This window comes from Manihot esculenta, chromosome 9 (assembly GCF_001659605.2).
Source record: "Manihot esculenta cultivar AM560-2 chromosome 9, M.esculenta_v8, whole genome shotgun sequence".
In the NCBI taxonomy this organism is placed as follows: Eukaryota; Viridiplantae; Streptophyta; class Magnoliopsida; order Malpighiales; family Euphorbiaceae; genus Manihot; species Manihot esculenta.
Genome location: NC_035169.2, coordinates 5201394 through 5220198, shown reverse-complemented (window position 1 = coordinate 5220198; position 18805 = coordinate 5201394). Strand labels below are relative to the sequence as shown.

Below are 18805 nucleotides of genomic sequence, written 5' to 3'. Positions count from 1 at the left end.
CGAATGTTCACCCCTACTGGAGACAACCCTTGCCTCTTCCCGATCGGCGTCCGCCAGGTGTGAGCAATATTCGGTTTAAACCGAAATAACCGACCGAACCGATTAATTTCAAAAATTTGATTCGGTTTTATTTTTAATTTGGTTCGATTCGAATTTAATTTTTTGAAAAATCGATAATTTCAGTTCGGTTCGATTTTAAATTCAAAATTTTCGATTAGACCAAACCGAAATCACCTATACTCCGTCGTTTTGAAATGTACCCTTATTTGCCCTAAATCTAAAAGTCGTGCCATTGAGTAGAGACGCTAATCTCCATTCTACGCCGCCTCACGTCACACATGCCTCTGCCTTTTCTCTGAGCACTGAGCTCCACCACTTCCAGCGGGTCCAACCAACCTACACTCTCCTCCCGACATCGATCGATTAACCATCGCGGCTAACTCGGGTCATCGATCTTCACTACGTTGCGGATGCGCGACTTAGTTAGCAACGCCGACTCCTCCACACAATCGTCGGCGTCGGTCGTCGCTCTCCACGCAATCGTCGGTCGTCGCTCTCCAGTCCATCGGCTCTCCGCGCCGTCAGCAACTTGGTTGTCCTCAATCCTCTGTCTTCCTCAGCCCTCAGTCTTCCTCAGTTCTCAGTCCTCAATCCTCATCAGCAACTGTAAAAGGTAAGTAAATTTTTTTTTTATAAAGAGTATTGAGTCACTATTGAGAAAAGTGTTGGTTGTGTAACTTTCTTGTTTGAGGTATCTTATTAAATGTTCGATGAGCTCCTAATCCATGTATATTTTCTTTCTTATGACCAACATTTTACTCGATTTTCAGCTTGAGCTTGCTATGTACGTAAGAATTTAGTGTGTTTTGGGATTATTATTCTAATGGTTGAATTTTAGAATGTTGTTCTTGTGCCTGCGTTCTTTTGCAAATTTGAAGTTTAAGATTTGAAATGAGTTTATCTTCATGCCTGAAATATGGAAAGTTTGCTCTCGTATCTGTCTACTAGAATACGAGGAAATTTTACATGGTTGGGGCTGATAACTTTTTTTTTTTCCCTCTATTTATTTGTGTGCTTATGCAGGCCCGTTGACTTAATTTACTGTTCCAACTATGGTTGAATCTGTGTCAATTTTGGGAAATTCTGCACCAATTGAAAATGGTGTTAATCATGTTAAATTGCTTCCTGCATCTAATGATGATCATGAGGGTGTAATAGTTGACATGAAGGAGCCTATGGAACCTGACGTATTTCTCACCTTGCTCAGAGCTTCATTATCACTGTGGAGGCAACAGGTATTTGTTACTCTAGTACAATTTTATCTAAGCATGCCTATGAGTTAATATGTTTACTGGTAAATCAGTTATGTGATTAATCAGGTATTTACTAGTTTACTCGCTAGTTTGAGTTAGTAGCAATTGTGATAGTACTGAAATGCCTTTTAGCTTATCTTTTATGCAGGCGAAGAGGGGAGTTTGGATTAAGTTACCCATTGAACTTGTAAATCTTGTAGAAACTGCAGTTAAGGTAATCATTTTATGCTTCTGTAAAATGAAGTGGCCACAGTATGTAAGGGTTGATGCCCATATAATTATCCAATTACTCTCTAATTATGATCTCTTAAGATAAGTCAATTATGTGCATTTTAGATGGAGTAAACAGTCAGTTGTACACCCAACAATTTTATCCTGTGAAATATCGTAAGGAGCCCATCTTGTTGCATTATTTTCCAAAAGCAACTGTGGTAGGGTTGGATATATTCATTCTTGAATCAAAATGATAATTTTGGTGGTCGCCTGTGTGAAATTTTATATGGATGATTTCCCTTTTGGTGAGACATGAAGTTCAGGACAAACATAAAATATTTTTACAGGAAGGATTTTGGTACCACCGTGCTGAGCCAAGTTACCTTATGCTTGTTTACTGGATTCCTGAAACTGCAAGTACAATCCCTGCTAATACTTCACATAGAGTAGGTATTGGTGCTATTGTCATTAATGACAAAAGAGAGGTATTTTCTGCAACCTCTTTTGCAGTTTCCGCTTGCTCTTATTCTGCTTTGCTTTTATTTTATGTCACTTATCCTTATTCTCTTTAAAACAGATATGTTAATGTTCTTTACTTTCATCATTCCTCTAATCCAAAAGCTGAGTTTTCTATTGATATAATTAAACATAGGTCTCAGTTTAGTTCATCCCTTTCCCCCATGTGTTTGCTGTCTAACTCTCACATGTATGTTGTTGATCTTAAAATGGGAATCCTCTTGGCTGTTAACTTCTTGTTTTAGACTCACATACATATATTGCTGGTCTTGAACGAGAATCTTCTTGGTTGTTAGGTGCTTGTTGTTCAGGAAAAGAGTGGCAGATTTCGAGGAACAGGGGTGTGGAAAATTCCCACTGGAGTTGTTGATGAGGTACATGCCTATTGCCTACAGTGAGGAGTTATTCAATGTTTGACTAATCATTTCACTTCATGTTTATTTATTTATTTAACCGTTATGTCTTTTTTTTTTTTTTTTGATATCTGATTTTCTTTGTATTGGTGGGGTTCGTGAAGTAATCCTGTAAATTTTCTTTGTTTGTTTGAGAAGAAAAAGGAGCCTCTATTTTGGAATTGCATGTTAATATATATTTCTCTTGGTATTCAAATTCTTTTGTCTTCTGGTTACAACCGATAAATGATTAGAATACAATAATGATTATAATCGCAAGTGTCATACAAATTTCATATAAATTTGTGTTGTTATTCACAAGTGTTACAATAATGATTAATTTTTATCATAATTAATAATCACGAGTATACTATTGTAACATAAACAAATTCTTGTTTAAGGTGCAATAGAACATGGTGGAATCTGATTTCTTTCTTTTGAAATTAAAAAATATATACCAATTTAATATTAATTAAATTCTCTTTCACGTAGAATAAAGGAAGATCATTTTTAAATATTTTTATAATTAATTTAATAAACCTCTTAAAATTGCATTCACTTAATTTGATAATAAATGCGATTTTATTCCGATTTTCAATCTCAATTTCTTGGGTGGACTTGGCTCATTCACATATAGTTTCATGGGAGAAACTGCCCATGGAAAGTAAATGAACTGTGAACTTGGCTCATTCACTGATCAATGATCAATAGCTTTCTTATTTATTTTTTACAGTACTTGGGTGGACTTATAGCATAAACTGTTCATTTGTCTTCAGGATATGGGGCATCTTCTGGCAAGGTAAATATATTCTATGAGATCAATTATCTGTATTTTTTAAATTAAAATCTTGAATAGCTACCTTTTTTCTCCAAAAAAAAAAAAAAAAACTATTTCGCGACCATAAATTTATGCCTACATGTTCATTTGTCTTCACCTACAATGCTAATTTTACATGCCTGATCAGTTGTTATTTGTGGAATTTTAATAGCCCTCTGAGTTAAACACATACTCTGACATAGAGGCCGTGTACAATTGTTTGATGAATGAATATGAAGTTAAGGAAGAGGATTTGATCTTGTATGGCCAATCTGTTGGAAGTGGACCTACCCTGCATTTAGCTTCTCGTTTAGAGAAGTTGAGGGGAGTTGTTCTTCACAGCGCAATCCTCTCAGGCATACGCGTCTTGTGTACTATCAAGATGACATTTTGGTTTGACATTTACAAGGTGAGTTTAGTGCCAGTTTCCTTGAAAAGAAGCATAATAGTTTGCAAAAACTTGTAGAAGACCAAAATCAGATGATAGCTCAAATGCGTGATGAACTACAGGCAGCGAAAATGGGACAGCAGTCTTCCTCAGTGATGCCATCATCATCTGATAGTCCTCCAGCTCATAGATCTCTTGGTGATTCACATATGGATTAGCATGATGTCATTACTCACTGACTTAAATAATATATTTTATGATATGAACTTGATACTAGTGGATCCATTATGTATTTTGAGATATTTTAAGTTTCTTAGTGTTGAACTATAGTAATGTTTTGGACTTTTAGATTACAGAATTATGAAATGAAGTTGATGTGTATATATTGTTTTTGATGTTTTATGTATTGGAATGTGTGTGTACATATTGATATTATAGCAGGTTTATGAATTTATTGAAAAAATGATATGAATCAGATTTAAATATATTTATTAGTGATTAATCAGCCACAAAAATAAATTAAATAATAAATATTTTTTTAATTTTACTATTAATTTGCGACGAAATATCGAAATAGCGACTAATTGCTTTTCTCTGATGCGACTAAATAGCGATCAAATTAGCGATAAAAACAGCGATTATTTCGCGACCAAAATTTAATGACCAATTTACTTCCACATAGCGACCAAATGCTCTTCTCTGATGCGATCAAATAGCGACCAAATTAGCGACAAAAACAGCGATTATTTAGCGACCAAAATTTAACGACCAATTTACTTCCACATAGCGACCAAATGCTCTTCCTCGAGGCGATCAAATAACAACGAAATAGCGACCAAATTAGCGACCAAAACAGCGACCATTTAGCGACCAAAATTTAGCGACCATTTAGCGACCAAACAGCGACTAATATTTCTAATACCTAATTTGCCATGACACCAAATTAGCGACCAAAAAATGGTCGCTGATTGGTCGCTATTTTAGCGACCAATTTCCAGATTGTCGCCAAAAATTTAGCGACTGGCCAAACACCGACCATTTCATTTTGGTCGCTAAATGGTCGCTATTTCATAATAGCGACCAAATTCTGCCTTTTAGCGACCAAAATTTTGGTCGCTAATTCACTGTTTTTTTGTAGTGTAGGAAGCTCTTTTAACCTTGTTATCTATGCTGAGTAGAGCAAAAGCTAAGTCAAAATTTTGTGTGTGTGTGCAAAATGTGTGAAAAAAAGGAAAAAATTTGGTGTGTGTTTATGGGGCAAAAAGATGCAAAATGAAACAAAAAAAAGAAAGCAAAGGATAATGTAATCAATGCAAAAATAACCTAACAGTACCCCCACACCTATTGCAAACATTGTCCTCAATGTGTAAACATATATATAAAAAAATTTAAGAAGGAAAGGGAAAGGGACTTCCTGGCCTGGGGGTGATTTGGCCAGTGATTTGGGCAAATCACTAGTCAAATCACTGTCTATCATGGTGGTGGGGCAGAAAGTGTTGAACCAGCAGCTGCAACATGCTTTCCATGTGCTGCATCCTGTCTTGAGCCTCCACCGAATGGTCTTGAGGTGCCTTTTATGTCCTCCAAGGTCCACCCAATTGCTTTCTTGTGCTTCCTCAACACATCAAGGAGCTTTTCCTCTTCTTCTTGGCTGAGCTGGTTAGAAATAATTACTGGAAGTGTATTTTCAGCTCCCAAGTAGGCATATTTGAGGTGGCTAGGCAAGGGTTTCAGATCTGGTGCATTTTCTGTCTGCTGGTTTGCTTGCTGTCTGCTTGTTGATGGGGGGAGATTTGGTGTTGATTTGGGCAAATCATCTGGTGATCTGGGCAAATCACGCTCTGTTGTGTCTATCTGCCCCAGTGATTTGGGCAAATCATCTGGTGATTTGGGCAAATCACGCTCTGTTGTGTCTGTCTGCCCCAGTGATTTGGGCAAATCATCTGGTGATTTGGGCAAATCACCCGCCACCAGCTGTGAACAGTACTCCGTCTGGTCTGTTTTGGTGTTGTTGTCCACTTCTTCTCTCCTTGGAATTTGCTTGACAGCATCAAGTAGGGGAATGTTGATTTCCACCTTGCGAAATGTCTCAAGTATTTCTTTCTCCTCTTTTTCTTTTTGGGACCTTGCAAATCTCTTTGGAAAGGGAGGAGGTACCTTGAATGTAACGACCCGAATTCCGGACCGCCACCGGCACTAGGATCCAGATCGGCTTAAGGCCGCCGGGACCCGTAGTAAGCCTCCTAGACTCTCTGTGTACCTGTATACACCCATACATGATCATACATTTTTTGTAAAACATAAAACTTTGCTCTGTACCACGGCTTAATCTGTGCATGCACAACCTCTATGCCACTGGACCCCTCTTACTAGAGCTTTCAACAATGCTCTAGATGGGCCAACACTGTAACTGTTAAGCCTGGCATTTCATTTCATAAGAAAACATTGCTATAAACAGATCATGTATACAGATAGGGATCTACAGACAACTAGGTCAAGCACTATCTATTCATCAGGTTTACAATAACTCTTCTATATACATCAAGTACATCAAATACATCAAATACATGTCCACACTAATCTATTACAAAAACTCTTCCTGTACCCAGCTGAACTGCTCCTGCACTCTAGACCTGCAAGACTGGGGTGAAGGGACTGGGGTGAGCTACTAGAGCCCAGTGAGTAGAACAGAATAAAACATGCTCTCATGGAATGCATCACAACACAATCATCTCATAGCAAGGATGAATTTGTCACCAAGAGTCCTCCCTGCCTTCCAAGAATGCCAGGGGCGTAGACTGGGCCTCGACCTGGTCTTTCTCTTGTGCCAGGGGCGTAGAATGGGCCTCGACCTGGACTTCCTGATCTCATCATATCATATCATATCTAGTGAGGACTAATGGATCATTCAACATTCATCCACAACAACAGCTGAATATGCAATGCAACAACTTAGTGAAGCTAATGCAAGCAACCTACTATATCTCATGGCAATAATGATGCATGCTTATGCTCAAATCATTAGTGTATTTATCTTAAAGAGTTATGTCCTACTCACCTCAGGCTGACCCTGAACTGGTTCTGGAGCAGTACTCACTGCTGGTCTCTTGGGTTCCTCTGGTCTGTTCCTACACAGATGGACTCAGATGAGGGACCAAACTAACTTAAGAACATAACTAAGAAACTCCCTAAAGCCCCTCTAAAACACCCTAAAACAATCATAGAAAACATGCAAAAGAAGGCTGGACAGGGCACTTTCGGCGGCAGGTTCGGCGGCCGAAAGTCCCCTCCAGAGACGAAACTCGGGTACCTTCGGCGGCCGAAGTCTAACTTTCGGCGGCCGAAGTCTAACTTTCGGCGGCCGAAAGTCCCTTCCTAGCCCGAAAGCCCTGCTTTCGGGGGCGAGGTTCGGGGGCTGAAGGGATCCAGAGACGAAAGTCTCCCACCTTCGGCGGCACTTTCGGCGGCCGAACCTTCGCTCCAGAGCCGAAAGTCCAAACTTTCGGGGGCAAGGTTTGGCAGCCGAAACCGCCTCCTTAGCACCTTCGGCGGCCGAACCTTGCTTCGGCGGCCGAAGCTGGTTTCGCCCGAAGGGCAGAAACCCTGCTCTCTCATGCACAACTTCCCCCAAACTCTCCCAAACTTGCACCACACAAAACCAACTCAGCATATACTCAAATATATGCACAAAGGGGTCCAAAACGAACTTAAAACCCCAAACAAACAACACAAAGCATCACTTAGCATGCATAAACACAAAACCCTCCAAAAACACACTTTAACCTAAACATGCACCTCAAACCATACAAACCCTCTAAAACCTTGAAAACTTGTAACAAGGAGTTCAGGATCTTCACTTACCTCTTTCAAACGAAAGATTAAACGATCCCAACGAGGAGATGTGAAGAAATCTTTCCTCAAACTCTCAAAACTCCAAAACTTGGTTCTTTTACTCAAAAGCTTCAAAACAACCATAAAACTCATTAAAACTTTGCATGATTTGAAGAAAACATGGAAAACATCCAAGGAGGATCAGAGCCTCACCTCTGGTGGTGAAAAATGGAAAACCTATCCAAATCACCGACCTTTGACCTTTTAAAGATGGTTGGCCAGACCACCTTCGGCGGCCAAAAGTGAAGCCGAAAGACATGCAAGTTCGGCGGCCGAAACTCACCTTCGGCGGCCGAACCTGGCAAAACTGCCTTGGTTCTTTTCTTTCCAAAAACTCATTTTCCTTTAAACTTAACACATGAAAACTCTCTTAAAACACTTAGAAAACATACCTATCACCCTTCTAGAGGGTCCCGACACCCGAGATTCCATCGGACTACAGGAATGCCGGTGCCGGACTCTAGCCGGGTATTACATTCTCCCCCCCTTAAGAACATTCGTCCCCGAATGTTCCACAAACAACAAAACACAGAAACAGGGAAGAACTAACCTTAAAACATATATGGGTATTGTTGAAGCATCGACTCTCGGGTCTCCTAGGTACACTCTTCTAGGTTATGGTGGTTCCACAGGACTTTCACCATCGGAATTTCCTTGTTCCTTAGCTTTCTGATCTGGGTGTCAATGATCCGCACTGGCTGCTCTACATAGGTGAGATCTCCTCGGATCTCCACTTCAGGCTCACTAAGAACCTTACTCGGATCAGACACAAACCTTCGCAACATAGAAACATGGAAAACCGGGTGAATTCTCTCCATAGAAGTAGGTAACTCCAGCTTATACGACACATTCCCGATCTTCTGCAAGATCTCAAAAGGTCCAATGTATCGTGGCGCTAGCTTACCTTTTTTCCCAAACCGAACCACCCCTTTCATCGGAGACACCTTCAGCAAAACCATATCCCCCTCCTGAAACTCTAACTGCTTCCTGCGGATATCTGCATAACTCTTCTGTCTGCTTACAGCAGTTCTGATCCTTTCTCTGATCATAGGCACTACTCTGCTGGTTATTTCAACAAGCTCAGGCCCTGCAAGAGCCGTCTCTCCTACTTCTTCCCAGCAAACAGGTGATCTGCACTTTCTCCCATACAGAGCTTCATAAGGAGCCATCCCTATGCTGGCATGATAACTGTTATTATAAGCAAACTCTACCAACGGTAGATGTTGCTTCCAAGATCCACCAAAATCCAGCACACACATTCTGAGCATATCCTCTATGGTCTGGATGGTCCTCTCTGATTGTCCATCAGTCTGAGGATGGAAAGCAGTGCTGAAATCCAACCTTGTGCCCATTGCACTCTGCAGACTCCGCCAAAACCTGGAGGTGAACTGAGGTCCTCGATCTGATACTATAGACACAGGAACTCCATGCAGCTTCACGATCTCATCAACATAGACCTGTGCCAACTTGTCCACAGCGTAACCACTCCTGACAGGGATAAAGTGAGCAGACTTCGTCAATCTGTCCACAATTACCCATATAGAGTCGAGTCTGTTGGACGACGCCGGTAAGCCCACCACAAAATCCATTGCTATGTTCTCCCATTTCCACTCTGGAATAGGCAGTGGGTTAAGCATTCCAGCCGGCTTCTGATGTTCTAACTTCACCCGTTGGCAAACCTCACAGGCGGACACCACCTGTGCCACTTCTCTCTTCATGGCTGGCCACCAATACACCTTTTTCAAATCCTGATACATCTTGGTGGCTCCAGGGTGAACACTATACCTAGCATTATGAGCTTCTCTCATAATGCTCTCCTTCAGATTTGCATCATCTGGTACACATAGACGATTTCCATAACGGAGAATTCCCTGGCTGTCAAACCTGAACTCTGCACTGTTGCCTGACTGAACAGTCCTGGCAATCTTGACTAACTCTGGGTCCTCGTGCTGTTTCTGAGCCACTTGCTCCAGAAACACTGGTGTTACCCTCATCTGAGCTATCAAAGCTCCTGTACCAGACAATGCTAACTGCAACCCTTCCTCTATCAGCTTGTAAAACTCCGACACCACTGGTCGCCTCTCAACTGTTATGTGGGATAAACTGCCAAAAGATTTCCGGCTCAGGGCGTCTGCCACCACATTCGCCTTACCCGGATGATATTGAATCTTGCAATCATAATCACTGAGCAGTTCTACCCACCTCCTCTGCCTTAGGTTCAACTCTCTTTGACTCAAGATATACTGTAAACTCTTGTGATCTGTGAAGATTTCGCATTGAACCCCATACAGGTAATGCCTCCACATCTTGAGTGCAAAGATAACTGCTGCCATCTCCAGGTCGTGTGTGGGGTAATTCAACTCGTGCTTCTTCAACTGTCTTGAAGCATAAGCTATCACCCTATCCTTCTGCATCAGAACACAACCTAGGCCCACTCGGGACGCATCACAGAACACTGTGAAGTCCTCACCGCTGACTGGCAGAGCTAACACTGGTGCTGTTGTTAACCTTCTCTTTAACTCTGCAAAACTTTCCTCACACTGGTCTGACCACACAAACTTCTGATTCTTCTGGGTCAGTCTGGTCATAGGAGTAGCAATCTTCGAGAAATCCTGTACAAACCTCCTGTAGTAGCCTGCCAAACCCAAAAAGCTCTTGATCTCTGTTACTGAGGTGGGTCTGGGCCAGTTCGCTACAGCGTCTATCTTCTTGGGGTCTACTTCAATACCCTGAGCTGATACTACATGCCCCAAGAACGATATGCTCTCCAACCAGAACTCACACTTAGAGAACTTGGCGTACAAGCCATGCTCTCTTAAGGTTTGCAGAACTGTCCTCAGATGCTGGGCATGCTCCTCTGCATCTCTGGAGTACACTAGGATATCATCTATGAAGACAATAACAAAGTGATCCAGATACTCACTGAAAACTCTGTTCATGAGGTCCATGAATGCTGCAGGGGCGTTAGTCAACCCGAACGGCATTACCAAGAACTCATAATGCCCATATCTGGTCCTGAAAGCTGTCTTTGGAACATCTTCTCCTCTGACTCTCAACTGATGATACCCGGATCTGAGATCTATTTTAGAGAAACAACCTGCTCCAGCTAGCTGGTCGAATAGATCATCGATCCTAGGCAAAGGATACTTATTCTTGGTAGTGACCTTGTTCAACTGCCTGTAGTCGATACAAAGTCTGAGGGATCCATCCTTCTTTCTAACAAAAAGCACTGGAGCACCCCAAGGTGAGGTACTAGGGCGGATGAAACCCTTCGCTACCAACTCTTGCAACTGCTCTTTCAGCTCTTTTAACTCTGCTGGTGCCATCCTGTAGGGAGGAATAGAGATCGGTCTCGTACCGGGCAGCAACTCTATTTCAAACTCTATCTCCCTCTCAGGTGGTACCCCTGGAAGCTCCTCTGGAAACACATCTAGAAACTCACAGACAACAGGTACTGAAGCTGGTCCCCTAACCTCTTTCTCTAGCTCTCTCACATGAGCCAGAAACCCCTGACATCCCCTCCTAAGCAACCTGCGAGCCTGAAGGGCTGATATCAAGCCTCTCGGCGTCCCCCTCCCATCACCTCTAAAAACACACACAGACCCAGCCAGATCTCTGAGACTGACTACCTTGTCTCTGCAGTCCAAGGTAGCACTATATGTAGATAGCCAATCCATCCCTAGAATGACATCAAAATCCGTCAAATCTAGAACCACCAGGTCAGCTGGAAGGCATCTACCCTCTATGAACACTGGACTGAATCTGCAGACTGACTCTGCCACTGATGGGTCGCACTTGGGTCCACTGACCCAGAGAGGACACTCTAACCCAGAGACTATCAGACCCAACCTCTCTACGGCTCTAGAAGCAATAAAGGAATGAGAAGCACCGGGGTCCATCAAAACATACACATCAGAACACCCAAGGATAAGATTACCTGACACCACAGTGTTCGACGTGTTAGCCTCCTCTTGTGTCACTGTGAAGATCCGTGCTGGGGCAACTGGACCGCCACCTCGGGAACCTGCTGCAGAAGAAGAGGCTGACCCTCTCCCTCGACCTCTACCACTGGCCTGAGGCATAGCTGAAGCTGCGGGCTGAGCCACGCTACCAGAAGTCATCTGCTGGGATGGCGCCACCATGGTTGCCTTTGGACATTCCCGTGCAAAATGCCCCTCCTGCCCACAATTATAGCAGGCTGTAGATCCCAGCTGACAAGCTCCTTTGTGTGATCTCCCACACCTCGCACATACTGGACTGCTTGCCCCAAAGCTTGAGCCACTACTCATACCTCGACCAAACCTGCTCCTACTCCCAAACTTGGTCTTCTTCCCTCTTATCTTATCCCATCTCTGCTTACTGGCACCTGCTGACTTCTGCTGAGAAGAAGCTTCTACCTTGATACCTGAAGACTGTGCCTTAGACTGTTTGATCGTCCCCTGAATAATGGCACTTGCTTCCATCTTCCTAGCTGCATCCACTATAGAGTGGAAACTCTCTTTCTCTGCTGGAAGGATCAAGGAAGAATACCTGGAATGAAGCCTCAGCGTATATCTCCTTGCCTTCTTCTGGTCAGTATCATACGCCTGACCCACATACTGTAACAGATCCAGGAACTTATCTGTGTATTCATCAACACTCATGTCCTCGGTCTGTCTCAACTGTTCAAACTCTACCACTTTCATCTCCCTGGAGCTGTCAGGAAAAGCCCATCCAGCAAACTCATTGGCAAACTCTGCCCATGACATACTTTCAATCCTGGGCTCCATATAGCCTCTGAACCACTCTCGGGCTTTCCTACACTTCAGGGTAAACCCCGCCATCTCAATGGCTCTACTGTCATCTGCCTCCAACTCCTCTGTTATCATCCTGACTGATCTCAGGTACTCAAAAGGATCATCTCCCGTATTGAACTTCGGAGCATCCAACTTCAAATACTCCGTCATCTTCACCTTACTTCCCCCAGCAGAACTAGGCTGAGGTACTGGAACAATAGGGATTACTGGTTCTGGTGGTGGAGAAGGTACTGCACTACTGGGTTCTGGGTGAGCTGGTGTAGGGGGATGCATAGGATACCGATACTGGGGATAAGGTGGATAGAAAGGAGGATAAGGCATGTATGGCATGTAGGTCGGATATGGGGTGAAACTGGAGTAATCCGACGTACCTCCCATCGGATACCCCGGGCCCTGTGGATAGGGTGGATAACCATACCCCGAGGCCTGAGCGCCTCCCTGGGACTCTCCTGTCCCTTCTTCTTCAGACCTGCCCACACCCATACTTTCATCTCTTCCTGACTCCACCTCCCTAGCTTCCCTCACCTCTTCAGACCTTCCTCCTCTAGCTGCTCCTCTTCTGCTATCGTCAGAGGACCTTCTAGGGTCCCTTGGCACACCTGCTCTACTGGACCTGCTCGGCCTTACTTCTGGCAAAGCAGGGGGACTGGCACTTGTGCCCTCGTCCTCAGATGGAACTCTAGTCAATCTTGCGGATCGACGAGTACCCCGCATCTTACTTCTGACAAAACAACACATAACATGCATATCAGCAACATATAGTCCATGTGGACACACATGAACCTGCAAGCATATATCACTAGCATTAATGCACATGCATGGATCATGGCATTTCACAGCAACATATAGACAGGACTCAACATCCTATCCTAGTGGACATGTTTCCTAGTGTGCTTGACCAACCAAAACCCCTATGAGCCCCAACACTCTCTCACCTAAGGCTCACACATCTGAACCTCTTTCCGATGTAAGCATCGTACTCAAGAGGCCCTATGCTCTGATACCAATCTGTAACGACCCGAATTCCGGACCGCCACCGGCACTAGGATCCAGATCGGCTTAAGGCCGCCGGGACCCGTAGTAAGCCTCCTAGACTCTCTGTGTACCTGTATACACCCATACATGATCATACATTTTTTGTAAAACATAAAACTTTGCTCTGTACCACGGCTTAATCTGTGCATGCACAACCTCTATGCCACTGGACCCCTCTTACTAGAGCTCTCAACAATGCTCTAGATGGGCCAACACTGTAACTGTTAAGCCTGGCATTTCATTTCATAAGAAAACATTGCTATAAACAGATCATGTATACAGATAGGGATCTACAGACAACTAGGTCAAGCACTATCTATTCATCAGGTTTACAATAACTCTTCTATATACATCAAGTACATCAAATACATCAAATACATGTCCACACTAATCTATTACAAAAACTCTTCCTGTACCCAGCTGAACTGCTCCTGCACTCTAGACCTGCAAGACTGGGGTGAAGGGACTGGGGTGAGCTACTAGAGCCCAGTGAGTAGAACAGAATAAAACATGCTCTCATGGAATGCATCACAACACAATCATCTCATAGCAAGGATGAATTTGTCACCAAGAGTCCTCCCTGCCTTCCAAGAATGCCAGGGGCGTAGACTGGGCCTCGACCTGGTCTTTCTCTTGTGCCAGGGGCGTAGAATGGGCCTCGACCTGGACTTCCTGATCTCATCATATCATATCATATCTAGTGAGGACTAATGGATCATTCAACATTCATCCACAACAACAGCTGAATATGCAATGCAACAACTTAGTGAAGCTAATGCAAGCAACCTACTATATCTCATGGCAATAATGATGCATGCTTATGCTCAAATCATTAGTGTATTTATCTTAAAGAGTTATGTCCTACTCACCTCAGGCTGACCCTGAACTGGTTCTGGAGCAGTACTCACTGCTGGTCTCTTGGGTTCCTCTGGTCTGTTCCTACACAGATGGACTCAGATGAGGGACCAAACTAACTTAAGAACATAACTAAGAAACTCCCCAAAGCCCCTCTAAAACACCCTAAAACAATCATAGAAAACATGCAAAAGAAGGCTGGACAGGGCACTTTCGGCGGCAGGTTCGGCGGCCGAAAGTCCCCTCCAGAGACGAAACTCGGGTACCTTCGGCGGCCGAAGTCTAACTTTCGGCGGCCGAAGTCTAACTTTCGGCGGCCGAAAGTCCCTTCCTAGCCCGAAAGCCCTACTTTCGGGGGCGAGGTTCGGGGGCTGAAGGGATCCAGAGACGAAAGTCTCCCACCTTCGGCGGCACTTTCGGCGGCCGAACCTTCGCTCCAGAGCCGAAAGTCCAAACTTTCGGGGGCAAGGTTTGGCAGCCGAAACCGCCTCCTTAGCACCTTCGGCGGCCGAACCTTGCTTCGGCGGCCGAAGCTGGTTTCGCCCGAAGGGCAGAAACCCTGCTCTCTCATGCACAACTTCCCCCAAACTCTCCCAAACTTGCACCACACAAAACCAACTCAGCATATACTCAAATATATGCACAAAGGGGTCCAAAACGAACTTAAAACCCCAAACAAACAACACAAAGCATCACTTAGCATGCATAAACACAAAACCCTCCAAAAACACACTTTAACCTAAACATGCACCTCAAACCATACAAACCCTCTAAAACCTTGAAAACTTGTAACAAGGAGTTCAGGATCTTCACTTACCTCTTTCAAACGAAAGATTAAACGATCCCAACGAGGAGATGTGAAGAAATCTTTCCTCAAACTCTCAAAACTCCAAAACTTGGTTCTTTTACTCAAAAGCTTCAAAACAACCATAAAACTCATTAAAACTTTGCATGATTTGAAGAAAACATGGAAAACATCCAAGGAGGATCAGAGCCTCACCTCTGGTGGCGAAAAATGGAAAACCTATCCAAATCACCGACCTTTGACCTTTTAAAGATGGTTGGCCAGACCACCTTCGGCGGCCAAAAGTGAAGCCGAAAGACATGCAAGTTCGGCGGCCGAAACTCACCTTCGGCGGCCGAACCTGGCAAAACTGCCTTGGTTCTTTTCTTTCCAAAAACTCATTTTCCTTTAAACTTAACACATGAAAACTCTCTTAAAACACTTAGAAAACATACCTATCACCCTTCTAGAGGGTCCCGACACCCGAGATTCCATCGGACTACAGGAATGCCGGTGCCGGACTCTAGCCGGGTATTACATTGAATTTTTCTGCTGGTTGTTGTTTCTGCCCTTGACTGGATTCTGCCTGATCTGTTGATTTGGGCAGATTGCCTGGTGATTTGGGCAAATCACTGCTGGACAGCTCAGTCTGCCTAGCGATTGGGTCAGTGATTTGGGCAAATCGACTGCCCTGATCACTTTCTGGCAGATTTTCCTCCATGGCCTGTTTTTGCAATTTTTCAACCCTATTGTCTTGCAACTCTTTTTCACTCCTCAATGTGATGGCACTAGCATTTTGCCTTGGATTTATCTCAGTTTGGGAAGGTAGCTTTCCTTGTGATTCAAGCTTACTCAAGGATGAAGCCATTTGTTCCACTTGTTGCTTCTTTGCTGGCTGTTCAGGAGCTGTTTCAGTGGTGTATGTTGCTGGTTCAGCAAGTGGAACAACTTCTGATTCAGTTGTGTCAATTTCTAAGGTTGCTGGTGTTTGGACAGCAACAAGGGGTGCAATGGTGGCAGATTCAGCACTTGCTGATTTTTGGACAGCGGGTTCAGCAATTGCTGGTGTAATTGTGGAATTTTTAGAAGGTGGACAACAACTGCTGTCTCTATTTATAGTAGTTTGGACAGGCAGATTTTCAGCTTGAATTTCAGCTTCTTCACGTGCAACAGGGGGTTCTGCCATTGCTGGATTTTCTGCAGTAATCTGGAACTTGGTTTGTGGTGTAATTTCAGCAGTGGCCGGCTGTAACAGCCCGGAAATCCGGACCGCTACCGGCGCTAGGATCCAGATCGGCATAAGGCCGCCGGGAACCGTAGCAAGCCTGACATAACCTATAAACCTGTTCAATCCCATACATGATCATAAACCTGTAAAAATTTTTCGTTTATCAACCAAGCTCAACCTGTGCATGCACATCAACATAATCATAAACCTCCACTGGAGCCCTCATCAAATGCTCTAATGGGGTATCTCATCACATACATTAGGCTTGGTTAAAACATAACATTAAAACATTATAACATTTAAAACCATGTACTCCAAGGGATTAAAGACATACTATGGTCAAGCACAATTCTAACTTCAAAGACATCATTACATTACATCATTCTATTTTATCATGTCCACTACTAGCTATTACATAAACCTTTCCTTACTCTTGCTGACCTTATGAACTAGCCCGCACCTGCAAACCTGGGGGTGAAGGGAGTGGGGTGAGCTACTAGAGCCCAGTGAGCAGAATAATAAAAACATTTAAACATATGCTGTAGTGAAATGCATCACAACACAAGTAAAGCACATCAAGGATGAACTTGTCACCAATAGTCCTCTACATGGTCCAACTGTGCCAGGGGCGTAAAATGGGCCTCACTGGTCTTTCTCTTACATATCATAACATAACATAACAGTCCAACTGTGCCAGGGGCGTAGAATGGGCCTCACTGGTCTTTCCGTATCGTATCATCATCGTACTGTAGCATACGAGGACTAAAGGATCATTCAACATTCATCCACACCAACAATATAATATGCAATGCAACATATTCGTGTATTCTAATGCAAACAACCTAGAATATCACATGGCATTCGTGATGCATGATTCATGCTAAAACATTCCTTAATTGAAATCATAAAGTTTATTCCACTCACCTCTGGTTAGCTCTGACAGACACAGAAGCAGCTGAACTCACTGCTGGGGTCCTCGGTTCCTCGGGTCCGAACCTACACAGGTGGACTCAAATGAGGGACCAAACATACGTGAACATGACTCTAAAATATTCCCCAAAAACCCCCTAAAACACCTCAAAACAATCATGGAAAGGCATGCAAGAAATGGCTGAACAGGGCACTTTCGGCGGCAGGTTCGGCGGCCGAAAGTCCCTCCATAGCCGAAAGTCAGGCAGGTTCGGCGGCACCTTCGGCGGCCGAAAGTGCCTTCCAGATCCGAAAGTCAGGCAGGTTCGGCGGCCGAAAGTCCCTTCGGCTGCCGAACCTGGTTTCGCCTAAAGTGGCAGAAACTCGGCTCTCATGCACATTTTGCCTCCCAAACCATTCAATCATGCATACATTTCAACCAAAACACGCATTAACATTCCCATATACACATAGGGGTCTTAAACTAACCTAAACCCCAACCAAACACATAGAAATCAACACATCAACCTACATTGATCATAAACACAACATAAAACCTAACAATGTTCATCTAACCTAAACATGCATTTCTACCCCATAAATCAACTTAAAACTTACTTAAAACATACAATGAGCTTAAGATCGGCTCTTACCTCTTGAAGATCGAGAGAGAGACTATATAAACTTGGAGAACGGAGGGAGAGAGCTCCTGAGTCTTCCAATCTTCAAAACTTGCTCAAGGTTCAAAAATCTTCAAAACAAAGATGAAAACTTGTAAAAATCATGAAGAAAATGAAGGAGAAACTCAAGATTGGCGAGGGATGGCGGAGAGCTCACCTTGGCCGAAGATGGGGAGAAAAGCTCGCCCGTTTTCGGCTAAGGGACCCTTTTTATAGGTGGCTGGCCAGGCCACATTCGGGGGCCGAACGTGCCTCCGCAATGCATGCAAGTTCGGCGGCCGAACATGAGGTTCGGCGGCCGAACCTGGGCTTCCCTCACTTATGCCTTCGGGGGCCGAAAGCACTCCCGAAACGCATGCATGTTCGGCGGCCGAACTTGAGGTTCGGCGGCCGAACCTGGGTTTTCCTCCAAAGTTTATTTCATGCAAAAACTCATTTTATTTTTACTTAAAACCATAAAATACATTAAAACATTTTATGAAAACATGGTTTTTACCCTTCTAGAGATCTCCGACATCCGAGATTCCACCGAACGGTAGGAATTCCGATACCGGAGTCTAACCGGGTATTACATTCTCCCCCCCTTAAGAACATTCATCCCCGAATGTTCCTCAACTAGCACATGCATAGCAATCAACATAACATACATACATAGCACATAAACACATAGAGATCTAACCTTAAAAGAGATGAGGGTACTGCTGGAGCATAGACTCCCGTGTCTCCCAGGTGCATTCTTCCATATTGTGGTGGTTCCAAAGGACTTTCACCATCGGGATTTCCTTGTTCCTCAACTTTCTGATCTGTGTGTCAAGAATCCGCACTGGCTGCTCAACATAAGTGAGATCCTCTTGGACCTCCACATCAGGCTCACTAAGAACCTTATTGTCAAATCTGAACTCTTCATTCTTGCCGGTCTGAACCGCCCTGGCTATTTTTACCAATTCGGGGTCCTCATGCTGTTTCTGAGCCACTTGCTCCAGAAACA

At 43.9% G+C, this 18805-nt stretch overlaps 1 protein-coding gene across 6 annotated transcripts; it reads left to right on the top strand.

Moving 5' to 3' along the window:
• The first annotated feature begins 1055 nt into the window (after positions 1 to 1055).
• On the top strand, positions 1056 to 3915 carry LOC122724498 (nudix hydrolase 2-like). 6 transcript variants are annotated; one of them, XM_043959623.1, is made up of 6 exons: positions 1056 to 1295; positions 1462 to 1527; positions 1874 to 2011; positions 2339 to 2416; positions 3146 to 3233; positions 3491 to 3915. In XM_043959623.1, the coding sequence occupies exons 1-6, from the start codon at positions 1113 to 1115 to the stop codon at positions 3715 to 3717; spliced, it is 780 nt and encodes a 259-aa protein (XP_043815558.1). In that variant the 5' UTR covers positions 1056 to 1112; the 3' UTR covers positions 3718 to 3915. The 6 variants fall into 6 exon arrangements, with proteins under 6 accessions (XP_043815558.1, XP_043815560.1, XP_043815562.1 ...); XM_043959625.1 differs by having other exon boundaries at positions 1058 to 1295; positions 3211 to 3233; positions 3424 to 3632; XM_043959627.1 differs by having other exon boundaries at positions 1058 to 1295; positions 3168 to 3233; positions 3424 to 3632.
• The last annotated feature ends 14890 nt before the right edge of the window (positions 3916 to 18805 follow it).